Raw genomic sequence first — 23,830 nt, 5'->3', positions numbered from 1 at the left:
TGGTCCTCTGTCCCCCTCTCTGCCCCCCTCTGACTCGTGCCCTCCCTCAAAAACAAACGCTAAAAAAAAAAAAAAATTGCTTTTGTATTTTAAAACAAAGAGTTACCAAAAAAAAAAAAAAAAAAGGGCATTGGGTTTGAATTTTTTTTTTTTTTTTTTTTTTTTTTTAAGTTCAGGAAAATAAATTTTCCAAAAAGTGAGGTCTCCTCACTTTGGTCTCAAGCCTGTCTGGCTCAGGAGAGCATGAGGAGGAGCGGCCAGGAGCGCCCGGCGTCAGGGCCGGCACGCGGCACAGACAGGAAAGCTTCGGACCCGCTCCTCCTCCCTGGCGGTCACCTGGTGCTCCTCCACAAGCTGAGTTTCTTGGGTGCCTGACAGGGGCAAAGGAGTCGAGCCAACTCCCCCCGTGACCGGAGCCGGGCAGGGACGGGGCCTCCCTTGTCCAGATCAATGGACGCAAGGAATGGTGTGCTCTTGCCCCAAATCGCAGGCGGGGGAGTTTCCAGCTGTTCAGGGGCTGCCGGTGGTGCCGAGACGGTATCTGACACCGTGGCTCCGGAGAGGAGGCAGGAGACAGGCAAACCCCACAGGCATGCACAGCCCCAAAGCAGGACGCTCCCAGAGAAGAGACCCCCTGCCCTGGGGACAGCCGTGGACCAAGCAGCTGAGCCCAAGCACCCAACTCTTACCCTGGCCGCTGCTCTCCCAGATCTCCGTGCCCAGGCTGCTGCCAGGCACGGTCACATCACCCTGCTCCAGGCACAAGTTGTTCTGCTTTTTAGCGAACCGAGGAGGAATACGGGAGGAAAGACCTCGACCCTTGACAGGCACCTAAGGAGAAAAGAGGTGACGCTGTCCGGCCCAGACGTGAGGCGTGAAGCACGAGTTCTCCCTGCCAGAACCACACCACGGGAAACTGCCCCAGGGGTGCAGGAACGCTGGCATCTCAAGGCCTCGGCCACGGGTGACTGGCAAGGCCAACCACACCATCCCCGGGAAGGGCAACAGGCCGGTGCACGCAGGCTGCAGAGGCCAAGGGTGCGGGGTCCATGCCTGACTGCAGTTCGAATACAGGGTCCCCGGCCCTCGAGACGCCGTGGGTGACGAATCTCATCCCACACAGGCTGGAGTGGTGGGAGGAGGGGGGTCTGGGGGGCCTGAGGGAGGTCTGCGTCCTGTTGTCACCCGGGATGAGTCACCTTCTCCAAGCACTGGGCTAACATCACCTACTCCCACACGACAACAGGGTTGGTGGATGTCGGGGGCACAAGCACGCTGCTGTGCCCGCCTTCCCCTCTTCTAGCTTGGGCCTGATTCAGAACTCTCTCTCCTCGCTCTGGGTTTCTCTGTGCCGGCCTGCCCTCCACCCCACACCCCCTACCTGCACGGCCTGCTCCTTCTTCCTCCTCTCTTCTTCCAGCAGACGGCGCTGCTTCTTGGTCAGGACCTCAATGAAGCCTTCGCCCGCCATGGGGCCCACCTCACTCTCCTCCCCAGGGCTGGATCCGCAGTTTTCAATGATGGAATCTGAACCCAGATTTCACAAGAAGGGACAGTGTCTCCATTCATCGGAAGAAAGAATAACCCAACCCTACCGGTTTCTCATATCTAAGGACAGCTCAGCTCCGAAGGTTGGGCGGCACCAGGCCTGATGCCTCCAAGGAGCAGACTGTACATGGAGTCTACGGAAATCCTGAAAGGGTCCCTTCTCCCCCCCGCCCAGACCTCCTCGGCACACGGTCGTCTCACACCGCAGACGCCAGTAACACTACAGTTTAAGAAAAGACGCTGGTGACCAAAGTCTCTGCTCTGGTACCAGCCAGCCGCGTGACCCTGGACACAACACACAACCTCGCTAGGCCTCGGGGTCCCCCTCTGTAAAACTGGGGCACCGGGGCTGCTACGGGGGGTGGCAAGGCTGTGAGCAGCAGGAGGGCAGGAACCATATCCGTTCGGCTCACCAGCGTCGCCCCGGAACTTGGCCCACCACCTGCCCAGAGGCCACGATGTCCAGAGAACAGATGGGCAAACCCAGCGACCCTCGAAAGCCACCGTGGCCCTCGGTTTTGAGGGGCCTGAAGATGTGAGGGGACAGACTCACTTCCATAGTTCAGGTCAAACTGTTTCATGGTCTCTCCCTGTTCGCCCGCCCTCTGAGCAACCAGCTTGGCCGCCTCCTCCGCCGTCTCACAGGAGGCCTCGGGGACGTCAGAGGCACCGTGGGCCACCCGCTCCAGCACGTAGTGGCTGCTCCCACTGCTGCAACCGAGACCCGCGGGCAAGGCCTCATCTGGGGACCTAGGAAGAAGGAGGAACCGTGTTAGCTCGGAAGCGGCCAGAGGCTGGGGAAGGACAGAAAGGGACGATCAGCATGTGCACACGGCACGCACGTGGACACAGGGCCCCGACCTACAGCGCGCCCCCTCTGCGCAGTCGAAGCTGCTCCCCGGCGGCAGCCCTCCTACGGCCACACTGCTGCGGTGGCTCTGCCGGCTCACGGGGACAACTGCTCTTCTCTGACCCCTTCCAGGGCTCAGTGCCTCGGTTCTTTCCCACTGCGTGCCAAACTCAGCAGGGCTGCAGACAGGAGAGAACGAAGGGGAACGCCCAGAGCAGGGCCACAGCCCTTACCGCTCCTGACACAGGAGACTGACCAGGGAGTCAAGGAGCCGGCCGGGCCAGGCCGCACAACAAGGCTCTCAGCAGAAGTCAGAAGCAAAGCCCCGTGTCAGCAGCTGGGGCCTGGAAAGCTAGGCCAGCCCAACACCTGGAAAGCTCAGCATTCCCCTAGGGCTCCTTCTTTGGGGCTGAGTGGATTCCAATCCAGGTTTCTGGCCCCCAGGTTTCTGGCCCTGGATTCTCAGGAGACTGGGAGGTAGGAAGTGGCCTTCCTCAGGCGGAGGCATGGATCAGAAAAACAGGCTGCACGAGTGAGTCTCTGCACGGGCTCTCCCCTCTCCCGGATTCCAGGCAGCCTGCAGGCAATGAGCCACACAAACCTGAGCCACCTGGAAGCCTCCAGATCCCCTGAGAGACGCTCACAGGGCCTCAGGCAGCTCACCTGCTTTTGCCACTGCCTGGCTCTTCCCACCAGGAGGTGGTCAATCCCTGAAACGGAGCCGCATCTCCTCACCGCCAAGAGGCAGAGCCACTTGGGAAGAGCTGTCCCTACAGGACCAGGAGGCTAGATGGCCCAGCAGGACGCGGGGGGGAGAGCAGTCCAGGGGCAGAGGAATCTGGGGGACCGGCACCGTGCACAGGAAGCGTCCCCCTCGGCGGGGCGGCAAAGGGTACTTATGGAGGCTGAGCTCTCCTGACGGATGCCGGGGCAGCCACCGCTCGAGGACCAACGGGCTGGGGCTCTGGGTTTCGGTTTTCAAGCCACAACAACAACAACGACAACAACATGCCACGAGAGAGGCAGACAAGCAGTGTGAGAGCGAGTGATGGAGACGCCCACACACAACGGCCCGGGTGGGCAGCGGCCCTCCTGGAGGACGACAGAGGGACGGAGTCGGGGCGCCGGACACACGGCAGGGCATGCATGCATGGGTGCTGCTTACAACGACAGGCTTGGTAACAGAACAGCAACAGAGAAGAGCCTGGGGTTCGGTCTGCGTTTTACCTTTTGGCTTTCAAAGGCGTCCCATTCTGTTGGCTGTCATAACGGGGAGAGGCGTCACCACCACCTGGCCTAATGGACTTGTCCCCAAACCCCCCCGGCTCCAGCTTTCGGCTCTGCCTGTCGGCCAGGGGCCTCTGGCTGGAGAAGCTCCTCTTGGCCAGCTCCTTCTTCTCACCCGCGGCGGCCCCGGGCAGGCTGCCGTCCGCCTGCGGGTCGGGCTCGGCCCCCGGGCCCTCGCGCCGCTCCCGCCGCTCGCTGAAGTCACTGCTCTCGGAAGCCGTCTCCCACTCCTCGTTGGCGTGATCGGACGAGTTCTGGTACGAGAGCTCGGGGGACCCGCTCTTGTCCCCGGGGCAGAGCTTGGGCCGGCCCGGCCACGGCCCCGCCAAGAGGTGCGGCTCCTCCTCCGGCCCCCACAGGCCCAGGGACTCCCGCTCCTGCCGGAGGCGCCGGAAGCGAGGGGGCTTGTCCTGACGCGGGGGGCGCCTTCTCCGGAAGGGCCGGTTCTCGGCGCCTTCCGAGTCGGCCGCGTGGTCATCGGGGAAGAAGGGCCTCTTGTCCTCCAGGCGGCCGTCCTCGAAGGCCCTGGCGCCAAGCGAGTCAGAATGTCTGTAGGCGTCAGGGACACAGTCTCTGTCTGCGGGTCGCCGGGACCCGCACGTGTCTGGGGAGCTGTACTCCTGCCAGGAGGCTCCCGGGCCCTTGCTCTGCCAGTGGGCGGCCTCTTTGGACACAAAGGTTCTCCGGCCGTAGCCGCAGCTGCTCAGCCGGGGAGGGAGCGCCCGGCCGAAGGCGCGAGGGCCTCGGCTCTTGGCCTCCGGGCCGCCGTGGTCCTCGGAGCATGCCTTGGTGGAGCGCCAGGAGTCCCTGAAGTCGCCCCTCCTCAGGGTGCTGCCCTCCCGCTCCAGGAGCGAGCCCTCGCTCCCGTTCTCCGAGCCTCGCTGCCGCCGCCGCTTGGGAAGCTCTTCGTACTCAGAGCCCTCGCTGTGCGTCTCGCTGGCGATGCGCCGTCGCGGCTTGGCCCTGGGGAAGTCCTCCGGCTGGCCAAAGTCCCGCAGCCCCCGGCCGCGGCCACTCCTCTGGCCGCCGCCGTAGACGCCCCGCGCCCCGAGCACCCCCCCACCGCAGAGGCCTGGGCCGCCGCCCGCCGGCCGCCCTCGGAAGGTGAACTCTCGGAAGCCACGGCCGCGGCCCCGGGCCTGCCCTCGGCCCCCGAAAGCTTGCTCCTCGTCGATAAAGATCCAATTGTTCCTCTTTGTCGCGGGCGTGTCACTGGACTCCCGGGGGGGTCTGCCCTCCCAGGCCCTGGCCGGCTTCTCGTCCTCGTCACACCTGCTGGCCTCGCGGCCCACACTAGCACGGGCAGGGCCCTGGTCCTCCAAGGGGGAGGGGGAGGAGTTGGCCAGCGCGGGGTCGTTCTCTTCATCCTCGTCCTTCTCCGCCTTGCGAGCCGGCCCCTTCTCCTTGGCCACGCGGGCGCTCTCCTCCCCCAGCTCCTGCTTAATCTTCTCCAGTTCCTTCTCCTTGTCCTCCACCTTGAGGGCTTTCAGGACGGGCTTCTTGATGGGTCCCGACCTCCGCGTCCTGCTGGTCTGCTCCTGGTGCTGGCTGCCGGGGCCCCGGGGCTCGGCAGTCCACTCGGGCTCCAGGGACGGCTGTTTGTTGGGGCTCCCGTCCTTCTCCCAGGAGGAGACGTTAAAGGGTGGCTCCTCCCGGGGTGTCCCCTTCTCGATGCCGCTGGCCGTGTCCGTGGACTCTGGCGGGTGGCTAACGTCCCAACTGCTATACTCTGGCTTTTTCTCCGCTGGGGCAAAGTCGGGCTCCAGTGGGGAACACCTGAGGTCTGGGCTGTGACCCCCAGGAGCACCCGCTTCCTGAACATTTTCTTGGGGTGGAAACAAAAGCTCCTGGCCTATTCTTTGAGAAGAGACACAGCTGTCAAAGTCTGCTGGGGCCTTCTTGTCAAAAGCACTCAAGAACTCCTCCCCTCTCTCCTCAAGGAGATCGCGCTGGGCACCTACACCCCCTGACCTTCCGTGGGGGGCAGAGTAAGAGCTTTCATTCCTGAAAAGGAACCAGAAAAATCAGTCAATGTGATTGGAGCTTGGTTCCTGGTTTCCATGCTGAACACAGAGCTTAGTTTTAAAAAGAAAAAAAAAAAATCTTTTTTAAAAAGAAAATGAAAAAGAAAAAAACCACAAGCACCAACATTTGCTCTAGCTTTAAACACGTCTCAGAGCTGCTGGGCCATGGATTGGTCGGCGGCCCCTGGAGTCCAGAGTGAAGAACGCGGGGGCTGCTGGTGGACTCAGCGTGCCACCTGGAGGCGCAGCAGCTGGGGATCCTCTGGTTCAAGCGACAAGCCGGAGCCCGGGAGTCCACGGAGAGTCTGGGGCCCTGGGCCAGCAGGGCCAGCTTGCTCCACTCGGACGGGAAGGAGCCACGACCCGGGCACGTGGCCCCGCCAGACCCCACCCCTCGCCCTGACCCAAGGTTCAGCAGATCTGCCTCTGACCCAGGACCTCTCCTCGGCCGTCAGCCCCGCCGGCAGGTGAGCGCCTCTCACACAAAGGCGTTCCAGCAAACCTCCTCGTACTCCCCGTCCACGGAAGACACTGCCTGTGGGGACAGCGCCCCCTCCCGGAGCCCCGCACGAGCAGGATTTGGACATCCTGCCTTCACTCGCAGGCCAGGAGGGCGGAGTTCCAGCTCACCTGACATGCACGTCCACGGCCAAAGCGTCGTTTGATTTCGGCTGCGGAAGCGAGTAGCCTTTGCTCTGCAACGCCATGTAGCCCTCTGGGCTCCACACGGGGGCCGGATCGAGGGCGGCCACTTTCCTTTCTTGCAGCGGGGGCACGCAGTTCTGGTCCTCAGAGCGACAGCCAGTCCCACCGAGGGAGTCTTGGGGCATCATGGGTTTCATCAGTCCTGAAGGAGGCACAGGCAAAGAATCACCCTGCATCAGCCAGCGCAGAGAGCCGCACTCCGACCTCGGGGGCAACCCAAGGCCCGAGGGAGACCGTAGTTACCAGTTACCCTATCAGGCGGACACAGCACCCCACCTGCTCGCCATCGCCGAGCCCTCCGTGTTCTCTCAACACGGAACCTCTGAAGGCGCACGAGCACGCGACGGGAGGGGTCTACGGATCCATTCTAAGACCTGTGAAGTCCAACCTGAGCTCCAGGTTCAGGACCCCATGCTGAAGAGTGCCTCAAACTGGCAAATGGAAACTGGAAATATCTAACTAGAGAGCCCATCATGTCAGCAAAAGGCTAGAGAGGTCAACCCGTCGGCCACGAGGGTCTGTGTGTGAGCAGGGACGCTGAGGTCTCCTGCCCAGGCGCGAGGAAGACCAGCCGTGTGGCCAAGAGGCACACGGACCAAGAGCTGCCGTCTGCAGGCTTCAAACCCCGAGCAGCAAGCCTTAGGAAGGGATTCTGGTGTCAGCTTTGTTTTTTTTTTTTAATGTTTACTTATATTTCAGAGAGAGAGAGAGAGAGACAAAGAAAGAGAGTGCACAAGCAGGGGAGGGGTACAGAGAGGGGGAGACACAGAATCCGAAGCAGGCTCCAGGCTCTGAGCCGTCAGCACAGAGCCCGACACGGGGCTTGAACTCACTAACTATGAGATCGTGACCTCAGCCGAAGTCGGACGCTTAACCGACTGAGCCACCCAGGTGCCCCCATCGGTTCCTTTATTTATTTATTTTTAAAAAGATTTTATTTTTAAGTAATCTCTACACCCAACATGGGGCTCAAACCCACAACCCTTAGACCATTTAGAGTCAGATGCTCTCCTGAACAAGCCAGCCAGGTGCCCCAGTTCCTTTTATCTCTAGCCCTAGGACTGACTGCCACACTCCACGTTTTTATACGGTGAATGGTGGTGCACAGATGACAATAAACTGTTTAACGGGCCTGAGGTGATTAAGACACAGAGGACACCTCGGTCCCTCCAGACATAAGCTACCAGGGGAAAGTGTGCCACCACCCCCCTCCCTGCCACCGTGGCCTATCTGTCCACGTCCATCAACCTGGGGAGAGTGAGGAGGGAGGTGGTGCAGAAATGAAACGTCTCATCAGGCCTAAGTCTGTGGACAGAAAAAAGATCTGATTTTTCAGATACTTTCTTCACAGAGCTTATTAGCATACACACATTTTGTGTGGCTTTTACACAGAGATAATCTGGCCAGAAAACAGCTCTGCGTTAGGCCGGTGCGTTAAAGCTTTCTTTTAGCTCTAGAGCGCCCTCTTCAAATGCCACTGATATGTGACTCCAACATAAAGTTAGTGTGAGTCAGCCGGTGGGGACCCTCTCTGGAACCCTGAAATTATACACCACTCATTAAGTACTCATTATGAGGCACACTGGCTTCTTTTCACAGCTCTTATTACCTGGAAAACCCTGCTACCACAAACACGCGGGGCAGAATAGGTCATCACACATATCACTTGCAGAGCTGTGTTCCCAAGCAATTGGGAAATCTCCAGGGAGTTGAAACCACAGCCACCGGCCAGCACCACAAGCCGGTGCTTCCTGGAGGGGAGCAGGGGAATACACCTGTCAGTCCTAGTAACCATGGGCTTGGACTCTGACCCCCGGCAGCACAGGGGATGGAGCTTTCTGCACAAGGAGAAGCTGCTCAAGACAGAGGCCCTCAATTCAAAGGCAGATTTAAAAATCTATGCTCTTTTGGGGCACCCGGGTGGCTCAGTCGATTGAGTGCCTGACTCATGATTTTGGCTCAGGACATGATCTCACAGTTCGTGAGTTCAAGCCCCACATCAGGCTCTGCACTGGCAGTGTGGAGCCTGCTTGAGATTCTTTCTCTCTCCCCGCCCCTTCCCTGTTCACATGGGTGGCTCCCTCTCTCTCTCTCAAAATAAACAAATAAAAATATTAAAATACACACACACACACGCTCTTTAGTACAGGGAAACAACTTAAGTTTATGTCCTGGCCTGGGCCAGTTAGGGAAAAATAGTTTGCTGCTAGGAATGTATAACTGTGCTGGCTTTCATGCAGGTTGTGGGGAGGAGGGTTTAGATGCATTCCCCAAGAGTGGTCCAGAATTTTCCCAAGTTAGAATAGCAAGGGGTTCTAGGAAGGCAAGAGAAAACATAACTGGAGGGACAGACTCTCCCCTCGAGCTGTACCGGATCCCCACAACAAATACAGCTCTGTTGAAAATGAGCTCACAACCCAAAATTCCCAGCATGTGTGGGAAGCTGCCCACAGTAAGCCCACAGGGTTACCTGCCTGAGAACTTCAGATAACAGAATAATAAATACTAGAAATCAGGTTTTAAGTTATTAAAAGCATAAAAAAGGAATTAAAACCTTAAGAAAAACATGACACACACACAAACACACACACACACTAGAATTGACAAAAGAAATTCCAATAATAAAAAATATAGTCACTGAAAAAACTCACTGGGCAATAAATTAAAAAGAGAGAGAGAGAGAGAGAGAGAAATTGGACACAAGCAGAGAGAAAATGGACACAACACGGGGAGACGAAACCACAGAGGAAAGAGGAGATTGTAAAGAAGCCAGAAAGAACACAGAGTGGGTTCCACAGAAACAAATCACTCTGAGCAGCCACAGAACCAGAAGAAAATGGACTACTACCTTCCTGGTCCTGAAAAAGAGACGTGCCGACCCAGAATTCTACACCCAGCTAGAGAAAGGGTGTCATAAAGACTTCTTCAGGCCAAGAAAACCTACTGCCAGAAAAACTTCCTGAAGAACTCGACAGAATGTACTTCACAAAGAAGCGTATCGCACCCAGATGGAACACACGGGAAGGAACAGCGAAGGGACAGGCGAGTCCGCAGGAGCAGACTGCAGGAAGCAACAGAAACAATGCCCGATTTGGTGGCATAAAAACAAGAACTAAAACTCGAGGGAGAAATCAGAAGGCAGACTGATGAGCTAACCAGCTCGGCTGAAGGGTGAGAACGCCCATCAGCCTATGCCAGTCACAGGCACGTCTCAGAACGTCCCGTAACCACTAACACAGTACAAACAGCACGCAGAAGTAAAACAACCCGAAGCATAGCAAAACTTGATCCAAAGAAAGGAAGAAGAAAAGTAAGAAAGGTGGGATCAACAGAAAGCATAAAGTAGGACAGCAGAAAATCCGAATATCATAATCGCCCCAAATCCAAAGAGAGGCACTTTGGCGATTGCAGTCACAGATTTTCAGGGTGGGTAAAACCATACGCATCTTGTACCTACAAACGCCCCCTGCAAAAAAGGGCTCAGGGAGGCGGATGGTAAAAAGATACCAAATGAATCTTCATCAAAAGAAACCTGGAATGATGGCATCAGTAATCAGACACAGTGGACGGGAGAGGTGGACAGCACAGTTAAGGAGGACAGTGCTGTGTGAGGATAAGGAGAACGAGATACATCAGTCCAAACCCGTCTGCTTCCAGACAGAGCGAAGCCCGACAGGCTTAGGGATTCAACACACCTACAGTCACAGTGGGAGATTCTCACGCACCTCTTAGTAAGTGATGGGGGGGGGGGGGGGGGTAACAAATCGTGATGGATGTGAGAGAAACTCGCACAGCACAGCCAGCAAGTTCGATGGAACGGACCACATCCAATTGGAGAATATTCTTTTCAAGAAAACACAGAATGTTAAATAAAGAGTATGTAATAGCCTACAAAAAAAAATCTCAACAAAACGCCAAGCAATCTCGATCGGGAGCTAGCCGGCATACGAATGCCCTTGAGTGAAACCCGACCCGCCACCTGTTTTTAAAAATAAAGTTTTACTGGAAAGCGACAGACTCGTTCAATCACTATCGTCTTTGGTCATTTTTGTTCTACAACAGCAAAATGGAGTAGCTGTTCAAAGCCCAAAATATTTATTATCTGGCATTTATAGAAAAGCTTCCTGACCCCTGTTCTAGATCATACAGACAATGGTATCTGACCACAAAGCAGCCACATTAGAAATTAACACCATCCGGATATTCTTAAAACTCTGTATTTGGAAAATTTATGCCATACTATTAAAAACCATCAACCAAAGAAAGGTAACAAATCAAAATCTGACGAGCACTGAAAACCGTACAGTAACAAAAATGCTGTATCTTGGGGCGCCTGGGTGGCTCAGTCGGTGAAGCGGCCAACTTCGGCTCAGGTCACGATCTCGCGGTCCGTGAGTTCGAGCCCCGCGTCAGGCTCTGTGCTGACAGCTCAGAGCCTGGAGCCTGTTTCAGATTCTGTGTCTCCCTCTCTCTCTGCCCCTCCCCTGTTCATGCTCTGTCTCTCTCTGTCTCAAAAATAAATAAACGTTAAAAAAAATTTAAAAAAAAAAAAAAAAAAAGCTGTATCTTAAAACTCCTGTTCATAGCAATTTACAGCTAAAGTAATACTTAAATACTTACATCTCAAAATCAGAAATTACTGGGCTAAGTATTCAGCGCAATTACAAAAGAGTACAATACTTAAAAATGGCATTTTAAAAATGGGGAGGAGAAATCAAGGAAAAAAAGAGAGAAGTCACAAAAAAACATTAAGAATGGAAAGAGAGATACCCTTCAGTAAGAAAAAAAAGAAAGAAACAAGGGGAAAAAAAAGGAAAGAGGAACAAAAGGGCATTGCAGGGACATCGGAACTAGTTAAAACAACATATAATGCATCATCAGAAAGACTCTGCCCAGTAATTCTTTGCGACTGGTACCATCCATGCCCTCATGGTGCAAACAACAAAGTTAAAACTCAGACTGGTCACGTGCGTTACAGGAGCGGCCAGACTGGATCCCGAAGCAACACCCCGAACACCACACCATCCTGGACGCCACTGGGGTGGCCCACTGGGGCTCGCTTACCCGAGGGATGGAGGGCGGACGGGTAGAAATCCACTGGGGCCCGAGTGGGCGGGATCCGTGGGTCCATGTAGGAAGGCATCATCATCCACCTGGGATCGAAGCCCAGCATTTGGGGGTGGTGGGGGTAGAAAGTGCGCTGTGGGTGGGAAGGTGGGGGGTACACGGGCTGCCAGTGCTGCATCTTATACAGCTGCTCCTGAGCAGACAGAGAGAGAACAGGTCAGACCGGTGCTCGGGGCAGAGACCGTGCAGGTGCGTACACGCACACGCACGCACGCTCACACATATACACACCACACACACACACGCACCCCCCCCACACCCCCCCCCCCCCCCCGTACCCACACACTCACACACACAGGCGCACTAACCCCGGGCTGTAGGAGTCTCTGATGGCTCCCCACAGCTCTCCATGGAACAGCCCGAGTCCCACCAGGCCCCACGTGACCTGCCCGACCGCCCACCAGCTTCACTGCACACGACTGCCTGCCCACATGGGGCCCTGGTTGCACACTGGGCCCTCCGTCTAGGAGGCTTCCTACTCCCTTGCATCCTGGCTCATCCCTGCTCCTCCTTCAGGATTCCGCTCAAAACGCCCTTCCTCCGGGCAGCCACCCCGAGTCCCTGGACGAGATGAGGCCCCTGCCTCTGCTCTGCAGCACTGGTCCTCCTCCTCTGTAGCACTGACAACGGGTGATCATTTTGAGCTGCCGGTCTCCCTCACAAAACCGTAAGAAACTACACGCCGGGTTCACTGTCGTATCCTTGCGGCCTACCACCAGTCACGGCACATGGAAAATCCAGTGCACAAATGGATGAATATCAGCAAAACCTTCGAAATCGGGTCCTAGACCCCGTGGGGGCGCATTTCCAGCCCTGCCCCTTCACATCAGTGACCTCCGGGGCTGTCCTCTCCAGTGCACCCAGAATCAGCATTCCGGCAGGACCCAGGTGCAGAGTCAGACAAGAAAAGCGGACCGGGCCGCACCCTTCCCATCTGCAAACAAAGAGGCCCAGGCTGGATTCCCAGGACGGCTCTGTGGGCCTCCGCCCAGAGCTCCTCCTCCGTCTGGACCCCAGGCCCCCGGGGAACCTGACCAGTCTGTCTGCCAGGCTCCTTCGGCAGTCCTGGTGCTTTCAGACTCCTTTCTCTTCCCGAGGAAGGACTTACCCGTCCCCGCCCCCCAGAAGCGTTACACACAGGAGCTCTCGCTGCTGCGTCTGGCTGGAGTCACCCCAGAGACCTTCCTGGTCAGTACTTCCCCACCAAGCCGGGGAGTAACTGCACAGTGCTGGCTCACACTGTAACACCGTCACAGCACACGAGGAACACAGCTTCGTGTTTACAGCTCAGGACCTGATGAGCTTCCGGAAGACCTCGTAGGGGCCCAGGGGAAGGAGGCTCTGGGGTGAAGGTTTCACAGGCAACTAAATGAGATTCTGGAAAAGGCTGGAGATGCTGGAGATCCTGATTTGTGTCCCTAAGGCACACATGTTCTGCACCGGGCTCGCTGTCATTAAGGATGATTTACTGCACGTCTAGCTGCTGGGCTACGTGAGGTCCACGTTTCATCTGTTTCCCACCCGAGTGCACTGCTCATCAGTAATCATCTGTTCCTTCATTGATCACTCCTGGAACACACACGATCACCAACGGTGCTTCCGGCTGGCCACCAGAGATCGGCACGATTACAACCATCACCCACGTAATCTTCTCTGGGGCGAAGAGCAGGTCCCTTTTAAAGCTCACAAGACACTAATGAAGAGGACACTGATAACACCGATCAACCAGAATGCAGGTGCCACAAAACCCTCGCTGCCCCTCTGAGGCCGGTACTCGTTGTTCCTGGCCCATCTGAGGCCACACTCGACCCGAGAAGCTGCACGATTAGGACCAGGAGGCACAGCAGTTCAACTCCACCCCTACAAACCCCCGTGCTTATCCCAAACTAGTACACCTCTCTGCCAGCTTTCCAAGCCCTCCCGGGCCTCCTCACTCCTTGGGACGGTCCCAGGGCGGACAACGCTGGCCTACGGACAGGCTGCATGCAGTGCACTGCTCTGAATGAAAACACCACTCTTCAGCGAGACTGCACTGGGTGAGTGCACGCCCCGCTGCCACTGCCTCACCAACACCAGACAAGGGAAGACGCTACCAACAACCGTTCTATTCATCCATGGGAGAAATCACTCGGAAAAACAAAACACGGCCAGGGATGATCTTCCAAGGCCGTAAGTTTTCAGGTGCAGCCCCTAACATCCGTGCCAGTGATGGGGACATTCGAGTTGTTTCTTTTCATCGAAGGGGGAGGGGACCAGAGGAGGAGACAGGGGACATCCACACTCAGCGGTCCGATCTGTTTACCTGCTGTTGCTGCTGCTGCTGGCGCTGGAATCTGGGAGGAAGAGACTTCTGGTACTTGCCGAACTCCTGTGCGGGGGACCCAGCCTCCCTGGCGCCCTCCTCACTGCCGCCACTCTGAGCCACAGCCGGAGGAGCCGCGGGGGCTTCTTCTGAAAACGTGTTGGGGGTTCCCTGGGCGGGAAACTCAGGGGAGCCTGGAGGACAAGTAACCAGAGAAACGGCTGCGGTGAGCTCACGGGAGCCGGGCCAGCCAAACGTTGACGGCAAACGCTTGCTCTCGTCGGCACGGACGGTGCACGAGCTCATGGGCTCCCCACGACGCCATCGCTTCAGAGGTGAGAGAGCGCTAAGGGTCGAGAGGTCAGAGGAACCACCAGGGTTCCAGAAGAGAAGGGTTCTACTGAAAAGGACCCCAGTAAATGAGAGAGCAGCCACCAGCTCGGCGACAGCCCACAGCCATCACCTGAGCGACATGAGTCAATGCAGCCAAAGGCCGTGCTGGCCACCAAGTCAGCACGCGTCCCCTGGCTGGTTGCCTCATCTGTAAGGGGAGGACAGCAACCCTGTCCATCCCACGGGCCTCTGTGAGCCTTAAGGGAGACAATCCATGCAAGGCCGGTAGCAAGTGCTCCCCACAACTTCCCATCTGTATACTCTCTGAAATTCCCTTCTTCCTTACCTCCACCCACCTTTACAGCTTTAACGAAGTAGAAAAGACGTCAGCATTCTTAATCTTACTGCCGGGGACACCCAAACCCTGATGCAAAGCCTCAGGGGCCCAGCGGTGCAGCGCAGGGGGAACACGGAAGCAGCACAGAGCAGGTGCCCACACACCCCAAAGGCCGGTCTCAACTGAACACACTCACACCGTGGCACCCGCTTCCTGGACTCTCCACCGCCTGTCTCAGCGAGTGTGGACACCAGCACAGGCCGCACTCGGGCCTCAGTGAGAGGCGATGGACAGGACAGTGGCGGCTTCTCGGTGCTCCTTGGCCAGAAGGGGGCTGAGGACCAGCAGACCCTGACCACGAGTGAGACCCACCTGAGAAGCTTTCAGGGTCTGAAACTAACATCGGGCCCCTCTCTCCTAAACAGAGTTGGTTTTAGTTCGTTTAAGAAGGTCCCAAAGAACAAAGCTGGTCACAAAGAACAGGTTCTTTACAACTGCTACGAGGCACTTTCCGACGTGCAACGCTGTTCAACATCTCTTATGGAGCCATGTGGGTCCATCCCTCAGAATCCAGGCCAGGAAAAACATACTCTAACAAACAGGCGGGCTTCTCCCCAAGGTCACAAAGATACTTTGTGGTTTTCTTTCTTTCTTTCTTTTTTGAGATAGTGTGCATGTGCGAGCACAAGTGAAGGAGGGGCAGAGAGAGAGGGAGAGAGAGAATCCCGAGCAGGCTCCGCGTTGTCAGCACAGAGCCCAACTTGGGGCTCGATCCCACGAACATGAGATCATGACCTGAGCAAAAATCAAGAGGTGGACGCTTAACCGACTGAGCCACCCCGGCGCCCCACTTTGTGATTTTGGGTTTTTTTTTTAATGTTTATCCATTTTTGAGAGAGACCGAGAGACAGAGCACGAGCAGGCGAGGGGCGGAGAGAGAGGGAGACACAGAATCCGAAGCGGGCTCCGGGCCGTCAGCACAGAGCCCGACGTGGGGCTTCAACTCACAAACCGTGAGATAGTGACTTGAGCTGAAGTCGGCCGCTTCACCGACTGAGCCCCCAGTCGCCCCGCTTTGTGATTTTGTTAAGTGAACTCAGAGGGCCCTGGGCTTGCACTGAGGCCCGCCACCATCCGCATCTTTGGTTGAGCAGTGGCAGGGGTGACAATGGCCACAAGGCACGGAATGACAACCAAGCGGGCAGCGCGCACACTTTCCGTATCTAGAAGCTGCACGAGGTGCTTTCTGTACGTTATCTCACGTGCCCCTCAGCGTGTGGCAAAGTGCATACTAATTCCAGCCCATTTTACAGATGAGGGAACGCGCACCAGGGAGGTGAGTGGCCGCAGCCAGCCGGTTTCAGTCCCTGACACGGGATGTGAACCCATGCCGAAGCTCAACGGCCGGTGCTTCCCCGCCCCCTCCAGCTGCCCGCCACAGGCTGAACCAGTAAGGCAGGGAGGCACCCACAGCCTAGGGTGTCCAGTTGATGGGAGAAGGGCCCAGCGCCTACCTTTGCGGACAGCAGGGCCATTCTCCTGTGGGGGCACCTTCTCGGTGCCTGGAGATCGGGGCACTTCCTTCTCCGCCGGTTTCGGGGCCTCGCCCGCCTTCTGAGCCTGCTTACGCTTCTGGTCCAGCTGCTTGAGCTTGGCGGCACAGGCAGCCAGCCTCTCCTCCCGTGCTCGGCGCTCCTCCTCCTCCCGGCGCTTTCGGGCTCGTTCCACGGCCTCGGACATCTCTGACTGTACAAACTTCTGCCGTGGAGGTGGCTTGTCCTCTTTGTCCTCGACAGACTGTTGCCGGAACACGCTGCCCAGCGAGGACTTCTGCCAAGAGAATGAAGTCTGCTGGAACAACAGACCCCAAACCCAGGAGACGGGGCCACCCCAGCATGGGAGCGGTTCTGCTTCCCAAGATCCCCGAGCACCTTCGAGAGGCAGCAGTCACGCGCACCACGGACCTGGGTCTCCGGGCCCTTTCCTAACCTCCAGTGAGGTCTGGGCAAGTGTCAACCCTCCCTCCCTTAGCTCCCCACTGTAAGCTGGGGATAGAGGAGGCCCTCGGGATGGTGGGTGTTCAAGGAAGGATTCGCACCACACTCTGCATGGTGACCGACAAACAAAACAGCACCCTGGTGCCCCCACCACCACTAATGGGCACACAAGATAAGGGCCTCCACGGCTACTGGACGGGAGCAGGGACCACACGCTCATCCCCTGAGTTGCAAAACGGCTCTAGTCTTTCTCCCGTAAAAATACAGAAACCTCTGGGAATAAAGAGGTACGAGAAATTAAAATGCAGTCAGATCGACGGTTACAAAGTGACGCTTCATCTAAAAACATCTCTTCTGGCGACTTCATCCACTCCTGAGTCTCTCTCACCGGTCGCCAGTTACCGGACAGCAACAGAGAGAAGCCCACTCAACACCGGGAAGGTTCCTCCCTGATCTGCAGGGAACACCCAGAATATGCACCAGCACGGACGACGGCCAAGTTCAACCGATCCCCAGCCACTGGAACTCCGGCGAGGTGACCGTCACAACACACAGCTTCCCATTCTGAGTGCTAGTGATGCACAGAAGTGTCACGAGTCCTCAAACATAAACAAACACGGTCTGGGCCTTCTCCGGTCTGCTCGTGAACCCTCCACAAAAGCGCTATGCAACACGCTGACTGCAGTCAAGGACTTTTCCTCCTGAGAGCTGGCTTCTCATAATCCAGAGACAACGGTGACAATTGTAAAAGATCAGAAACTTCTGACCTGGAAGCACGAAAGTACTTTCACACGATGTAACTGGGGCCGACGTGTTGCACTGTCCTTCACATGGCCCTTGACCAGCCCCGGCCGCGCTCTGTAGCGCTGGGCACAGTGGCACGACAGAGCCTCCACCACCAGCCCCCAGTGCTCCCAGAGAGGCAGGAGCAGCACCTGAAGTGTATGAATACTTCCATCGAGACGGCTGACGCGCCTTTCCGAACTCCCCTAACGGTAGCTACCATTTCATAGACTCCATGCTCTGCAAAATACTTGAACTTTTCAGAAATCGGAATGCAGAAAACTACATTTTTCTTTCCCGACTCAGTTAATTCACATTGTTATGAGATCAAAACGAAATCTTCTTTGAATACTCACCAACCCCAATATATGAACAAAATTTGGATTCATTGCAGGGTAATTTCCAAGAATAGGTCTGTGTCGATTTGTTTTTTAATGTTTGTTTATTTGAGAGAGAGAGAGAGGGAGAGAGAGAGAGAGGGAAAAAGAGAAAGAATCCCAAGCAGGCTCTACCCAGTCAGCGCAAAGCCCGACGCGGGGCTTGATCTCATGAACCTGGGAGATCATGTCCTGAGCCAAAATCAAGGGTCAGATGCTTGACTAACTGAGTCACCCGGGTGCCCTAGCTCTATGTCAATTTTGTTTCGTTTTTGTTTTCCCCTGTACCCAGCACAGTGCCTGGTACTCAATTTTAAAAAAACAAACAAACCTGAAGATAAAGGTATTTTCATTTTATAAGATATGGAACCAGACTCCCTTAAATGGCAAAGTGCATTAAAAATGGCAAGTTTTGGGTGCCTGGGTGACTCAGTTGGTAGCCTGACTCCTGATTTCGGCCCAGGTAATGATCTCATGGCTGGGCCTGTGTAAGATTTCTCTCTCTTTTCCTCTGCCTGTCCACTGCTGGTGAGCTCTCCCTCTCCCTCTCCCTCTCTCTCTTAAAAAAAAAAAAAAAAAAAAAGCAAGGTTTGTTTTGGGTTTTTTTCCCCCAAATATATTTAAATTAATGCCTTCTCTGCCCCTAACACCGTGCCTCCTGCACAATTCAGTCCCAAAGTCATGAAGTCATGAAGTGTGGCAGGTCTGGCACCAGGAAGTCACGGCGGCTAAGAGCAGGTGGTCGGAACCCGGGCAGGGAGAGGAGGATGTCCGTGTGGACATGTGGCTGGTGTGGGAGTGAGCGCCCCATCAAGCTGGGTCAGGAGGCAATTCGTAAGGAGAGGTGGCCTAGAGGGGAGATTCAGGGCATCTGTGGGGTTGGGAGTGGGGGAACGACACGGATGGCTGAGTGAGTGAGGAGGGCATCTTTACAAGGGAGAGAGGGTGGGGGCAGAAACGGGAGACGGGTCACGTACAGGGGAGCTGATCGAGGAAGTGTGAATACTGGGGACAACGGGAACAGGTGTCTCACTGTGGGAGACAGGAGTTACAGATACGCGGGGGGAGAGAACTAGGTTGGGATGTGTGGAACCTGAGATATGACTGTGAACTCATAGTTCTCCACGCAGACACGGGAGTAAATAATAAAGACAACACGAACATGTACGTACGTGTGCACGCACATATCTATGTATACACACACGTTTCCTCACTCTGCCCACCAAAAGGACCCAAGAGCAGTGAGCACTCCTGGTGACCACATACTAGTTTCTCAATATCACAAGGGCTGATTTCAGACCGAGGCAGGGTAAGGACAAAATGAGCTTGGGAAAGGTTCTCCTGGTGGGCCTGAAGAAAAATTTTGAAAGGGCAAGAAAAGAGAGAGAGAGGAAAAAAAAAAAGAGAAAAGAAAAAAAAGCCAACTTGTCTAATCAGAAAGCAAGGGATTTGCTCCATAAGGATGGAGACACATAAAGACAGATGCAGCTTGAAGAGGTTCCCAACAGCCAACCCAAAAATACTTGGGGCTTCAGAGCCAACAATCAGAGGCACAGATCATAACCCATTGGTATCGATAAATAAATTCCAAGTTTCATAAGAACCAGGACATTCATAGCCTCAAAGTATCTCCCCACAAAATTCTCATCAATTACGAATGTGGAAGACAGAAACCCCACAGCGTGAAGTTCGGCGGACATCATAACCTTAGTCAAGAAATCAGAGCGAAGGCTGTCAGCAGGCGGGCAGAGTGGAATCAGTGACCTGGCGGGAGGCAACGTGAGCCAGTGTCACTCCTGAGAGATTCTAGCCACAAATGGAAACCCCGAACCCAATCGTGAGGAAGCACCAGACCCCACTCGAGGTACAGTCTACAAAATAACTGGCTTACAGTCCCCACAAGTGTCCAAGTCCTGACCGTTAAGGAAGGCTGAGGGGCTATCGTGGACCGAAGGCGGCATGGGACTCTGAACCGATTCTTCCGTACAAAGAACATCAGTGCCACCACTGCTACAAGACGGAGGGGGTCTGGGGGCCAGATGGCAGTGGTTACCGATGCTGCCTTCCTAGCTTTGGCTGAGGTCACCCAGGAGGTAGAAAATAGACGCCAACGTGTTCTGCGGTGACAGGGCCTGGTCAGCCCGGCAACTTACTCTACAAAAGGTTCAGAGAAAAATAGTCTTTGTATCCAGCTAACTGTTTTGAAATTTTCAAAGACAATTTTTTTTTTTTTTTTTTTTTAATTAAAACAGGAGAAAGAAACGTCCACCTAGGAGTTTTATGCACGCGTGTGCGCCTTCCAAGCTCATCACATGCACAGAACCCCTCCAGTGCCCATGGTACCTGGTAGTCTGGGCCAGATGCCCAGCTGTGAAGCTTCCTAGAAGGTGGCTGAGGTTCTGGCACTTTGCGGACAACACGGGCCACACCCACTGCTTCACCCCAGTCCTTTCCTTCCTCTTGGGGACGCTTAGCATCAGCACTGTCCGCGGAGCTCATCGACAACTGCCGCTGCCGCCGGGGGTCCCAACTGTTCCTAGGACAAACCACAGTGAATGTGAGTTTCCCCATTCGGCCCCAGTGCAGTCTGATCTTACCCGTCACAGGGCCTCCGGAATGCCGAAGCCAGCCGCCCACATACCAGTGTCCTTCCCTCGAACAGACCCAGCCCCTCACGGCTGAGAGGACATGCCCAGAACACCACAGTCCGGTGGCACCAACATTTACCAAGTCCCTCTTGCACACAAAGCTCTGGGCAGGATGTTTCACACCCATTACTTGGTTTACGGGAAAACAAGTCCTCACCCCCATTTTAAAGGGGTGGTAACGGAGCGTCAGAGAGGCTGGGGAGCTGCCTTCCCAGGAGGAGTGACTAGACTGGAACCTAAGATCCCAGAGGAAGGTCTCTCTCCTCATACCAGGGCTCCCTCCCTGTGCTTTGCATAAAGGAGGTGCTCGATCGATTTTCCTCAAAATAGCAAAAGAAGGCTCACTGAATAATGCCGTAACAGAGACCAAGAGGAGGAAAGCAGAGCAGACTCCACGTGAGAAAGGGGAGAGGTTCCAAAGGGAGGCTCGGAGGGAATGGAGATCCAGCCCCTGCTCACCTTTACCTGCCGCGGGGGAAACAAAGGCACCAGGGAAAAACACTGTGCGCATTTACCAAGCACCTCGTGTATGCAAAACAAGTGCCCAGCACACATCAAGGAGTTCCGAGAAAAGCAGGGAGTCAGGTGTGGCCCGCACGTGCGTGTCCGCAGGTGTCCACACACACACCGGGGTGGGAGGGGGGGGGGGAATGAGGCCGCGGAGGTGGCTGAGGTCACGGCAGGGCACTAAGTGCTAGTGACTACTGCCTTCACCTTGAAAGGCGCGGAAACCACACGAGGCTCCCGACCCCCCAGGAAAGATGACAAGGGCACAGTGTGAAGGAAGGAGGCGAGCCGGCTAACCTCTGAGCGGTCTGGAAAAGAAAGGATGAGGTCCCAGAGACCCAGAGACGGTGAGCAGGAAGGGCTGGGATCCAGGGAAGTGTCCGGAAGCCGTCAACAGGTGGGGAGACAAGATGTAAGGAAGACCTGGGAGCTTGGAGGAGGAGACTCACAACCAGCTCAAAGAACACCGTAGAAAGATCAGGTTCAGCAGGGTGGGGTGGGGGCGGGGGGTGGTTTGGGGATTCTCAATTTGAGATGTCCTTGGTCACATTAGCAAAGCTGCGTCCAAATCCATGCCTAACTCTTTCGGTTGAATATTCAATTCACATCAACCGAAAGAGACAAGGAACAGAGTGTCCTACTATTCCAGAAGTCTGTAATATTTTATGTCTTTGCTTTTGATTTAAATGCTTGCTCACAATTCCTTCTGAGCTTAGTGTTCCAAGAACTGACCCACAAGATATTTCCCAAGTGCGTCTAAAACTTCAGTTAAAATCACACAGCATTAAAATAAATTAGAGAAGCCTCAGATAGTTAACTGTTTGTGTATCAGTGAAAAACTAGCAGAAGGTCACTACCAGCTCCCTCTAGAACAGCTTTAAAGGGAGGAACATCGAATAACCAAAAAAAAAAAAAAAAACCCCAAGGCTCGCAAACTTGGCCCTCTGAACATTCAGTTATAGACAATAAAACAGACAAAAGGAAAAACATCAAGGGGTGCCTGGGTGGCTCAGTCAGTTGAGCGTCTGACTTCAGCTCACGTCATGATCTTACAGTTTGTGAGTTTAAGCCCCATGTCAGGGCTTGGAGCCTGGAGCCTATTTCGGATTCTGTGTCTCCCTCTTTCCCTGCCCCTCCTCTACTTGGGTTCTGTCTCTCTCTTTCTCTCTCTCTCAAAAATAAACATTAAAAAATAATTTTTTTAAGGAAAAACAGCGAAGCATTAATACCTAAACAATATATAACATTGATCACATTTTAAAGGAAATACATTAAGTCTAATAAATATGCAAAGAACATAGGCAATTCCATACAAAAGAAAGCATCCATATTTGCTGGTATTCAACATAAATAAATAAAAAGCAAATTAATGCAGCTGTAGGTACTATTTAAAAAGAACCAGAGGCGCCTGGGCGGCTCAGTCGGTCGAGGTCCGACTTCAGCTCAGGTCATGATCTCACACTCTGTGAGTCTGAGCCCCGCGTCCGGCTCTGTGATGACAGCTCAGAGCCCGGAGCCTGCTTCCGATTCTGTGTCTCCCTCTCTCTCTGCCCCTCCCTTGCTCATGCTCTGTCTCTCTCTGTCTCAAAAATTAAAAAAAATTAAAAAAATTAAAAATTAAAAAAAAAAAGTACTAGCCATGGACACCTGGCTGGTTCAGTGCATACAAAGTGTGACTCTTGATCTCAGGACTGGGAGTTCGAGCCCCGCGTTAGGGATGGAATTTACTCCAAAAATAATAAAAATAGGGCGCCTGGGTGGCTCAGGCGGCTAAGCATCCGATTCTCGGTTTCGGCTCAGGTCATGATCTCACAGTTTGTGAGTTCGAGCCCCACATCGGCCTCCATGCTGACAGTGCAGGGCCCGCTTAGGATTCTCTCTCTCTCTCCCTCTTTCTCTGCCCCTCCCTTGTTCATGTTCCAGCTCAAAATAAATAAACTTAAAATAAGTAAATAACTAAAAATAAAAAGTCCTAGCCAATCATTCTACAATCAGTCTATTATGACAAAAACTAGAGGGACCAGACTACAATGCAGTGGTTTTGCAAAAGGCGTCATAAGTAAAATGAACCCAACGAAATGACCCAGAAAAGGGAAGACCGAAGGGGTCGAGGAAGCTCCGGAAATCTCGTATCCCCCGTCCGGTGCTTCTCCCAAGATCCCTGATGTGCACTCTAGCACGCACAACCCCGGAGTAAAGGGGTAAGTTGAACCCCGGTGGTTTCCCAAACGTGCTTGGCTAGAGAAACCCTTCCGGGCACCACACCCACAGAAGTGATCTGTGGAACCAGCGGCGTATACACACACACTCAGGGGGACACCGGCACAGCGGCTGAAACCACCGGGACTCAGCCGGCCCGCCAGCCACCCGGCCAGCGCGCCCTGGCTCCCGTCCCGCACGGCTGTGCCATCCACAGAATGGAAACCAAATCTGCCCCAGTGAGGCTGCCGGGGCGACGAGGCAATGCGCCTGGCACGCTGACCGGCACCGGGGCGCGGTGCCACGAGCAGGGCTGGGGGGCATCCTTACCACTTGGGCCTGCCGTCCTTCCCAACTTCCTCCTCCTCTTCATCATCACTGAACTTCAGTTTCTCGGAGTAGTCCACTTCCTCGTGAAGACCTGTAACCGGGGAGGGCCAGGGAGAACGGGCAAAGCCAAGACTCAGCAGCGCCAAGAGCGCCACACGGGGCGAGGGGTGGGGGGGGCTTCCTCCGGTCGGAGCTCGTCCTGGCCCAGCTGACGAGGAGGGCCACCCAGCCAACCGCAACCACCAGACAGACACTGCGGATCAAGTGAGGGACAGCTCCGGCTTCGGGTGACAGCAAGGCGGCCCCGTCAGATTAACCTTCCCACAGAGGACAGTTCTTAAATCGGGACAAAGTATTTTGGAATTATATTGGAAAGTGCAGAAGGGTGAACGAAAGAAGCAGGCAAAAACCAGACAGGACCCAGATCCATCTGGCAACACAGAGGCTCGGCCAGCGTGATTCGTGGGCTGCTGCTT

The 23,830-nt window shown here is 55.0% G+C and overlaps 1 protein-coding gene across 12 annotated transcripts in view; it reads right to left on the bottom strand.

Moving 5' to 3' along the window:
- The window catches only part of PRRC2B (proline rich coiled-coil 2B), an 87,555-nt gene that overhangs the window by 16,389 nt on the left and 47,336 nt on the right, over positions 1-23,830 (bottom strand). For 11 of the 12 annotated variants that reach the window (XM_078436345.2, XM_078436338.2, XM_078436342.2 and 8 more), the window contains 10 exons: positions 23,355-23,445; positions 20,014-20,206; positions 16,028-16,343; positions 13,844-14,037; positions 11,479-11,674; positions 6,340-6,556; positions 3,626-5,689; positions 2,102-2,298; positions 1,382-1,527; positions 690-831 (listed from right to left, as the gene is read on the bottom strand). In XM_078436345.2, coding sequence (XP_078292471.2) covers positions 690-831; positions 1,382-1,527; positions 2,102-2,298; positions 3,626-5,689; positions 6,340-6,556; positions 11,479-11,674; positions 13,844-14,037; positions 16,028-16,343; positions 20,014-20,206; positions 23,355-23,445 — 3,756 coding nt within the window. The remainder of the gene's footprint in view (positions 1-689; positions 832-1,381; positions 1,528-2,101; positions 2,299-3,625; positions 5,690-6,339; positions 6,557-11,478; positions 11,675-13,843; positions 14,038-16,027; positions 16,344-20,013; positions 20,207-23,354; positions 23,446-23,830) is intronic. The other variant, XM_078436346.2, reaches the window with a different exon arrangement.

Source organism: Panthera onca, chromosome D4, assembly GCF_046562875.1.
Source record: "Panthera onca isolate mPanOnc1 chromosome D4, mPanOnc1 haplotype 2, whole genome shotgun sequence".
In the NCBI taxonomy this organism is placed as follows: Eukaryota; Metazoa; Chordata; class Mammalia; order Carnivora; family Felidae; genus Panthera; species Panthera onca.
The sequence above is the reverse complement of the archived record's forward strand: the minus strand, read 5'-3'. Positions and strand labels throughout refer to the sequence as shown.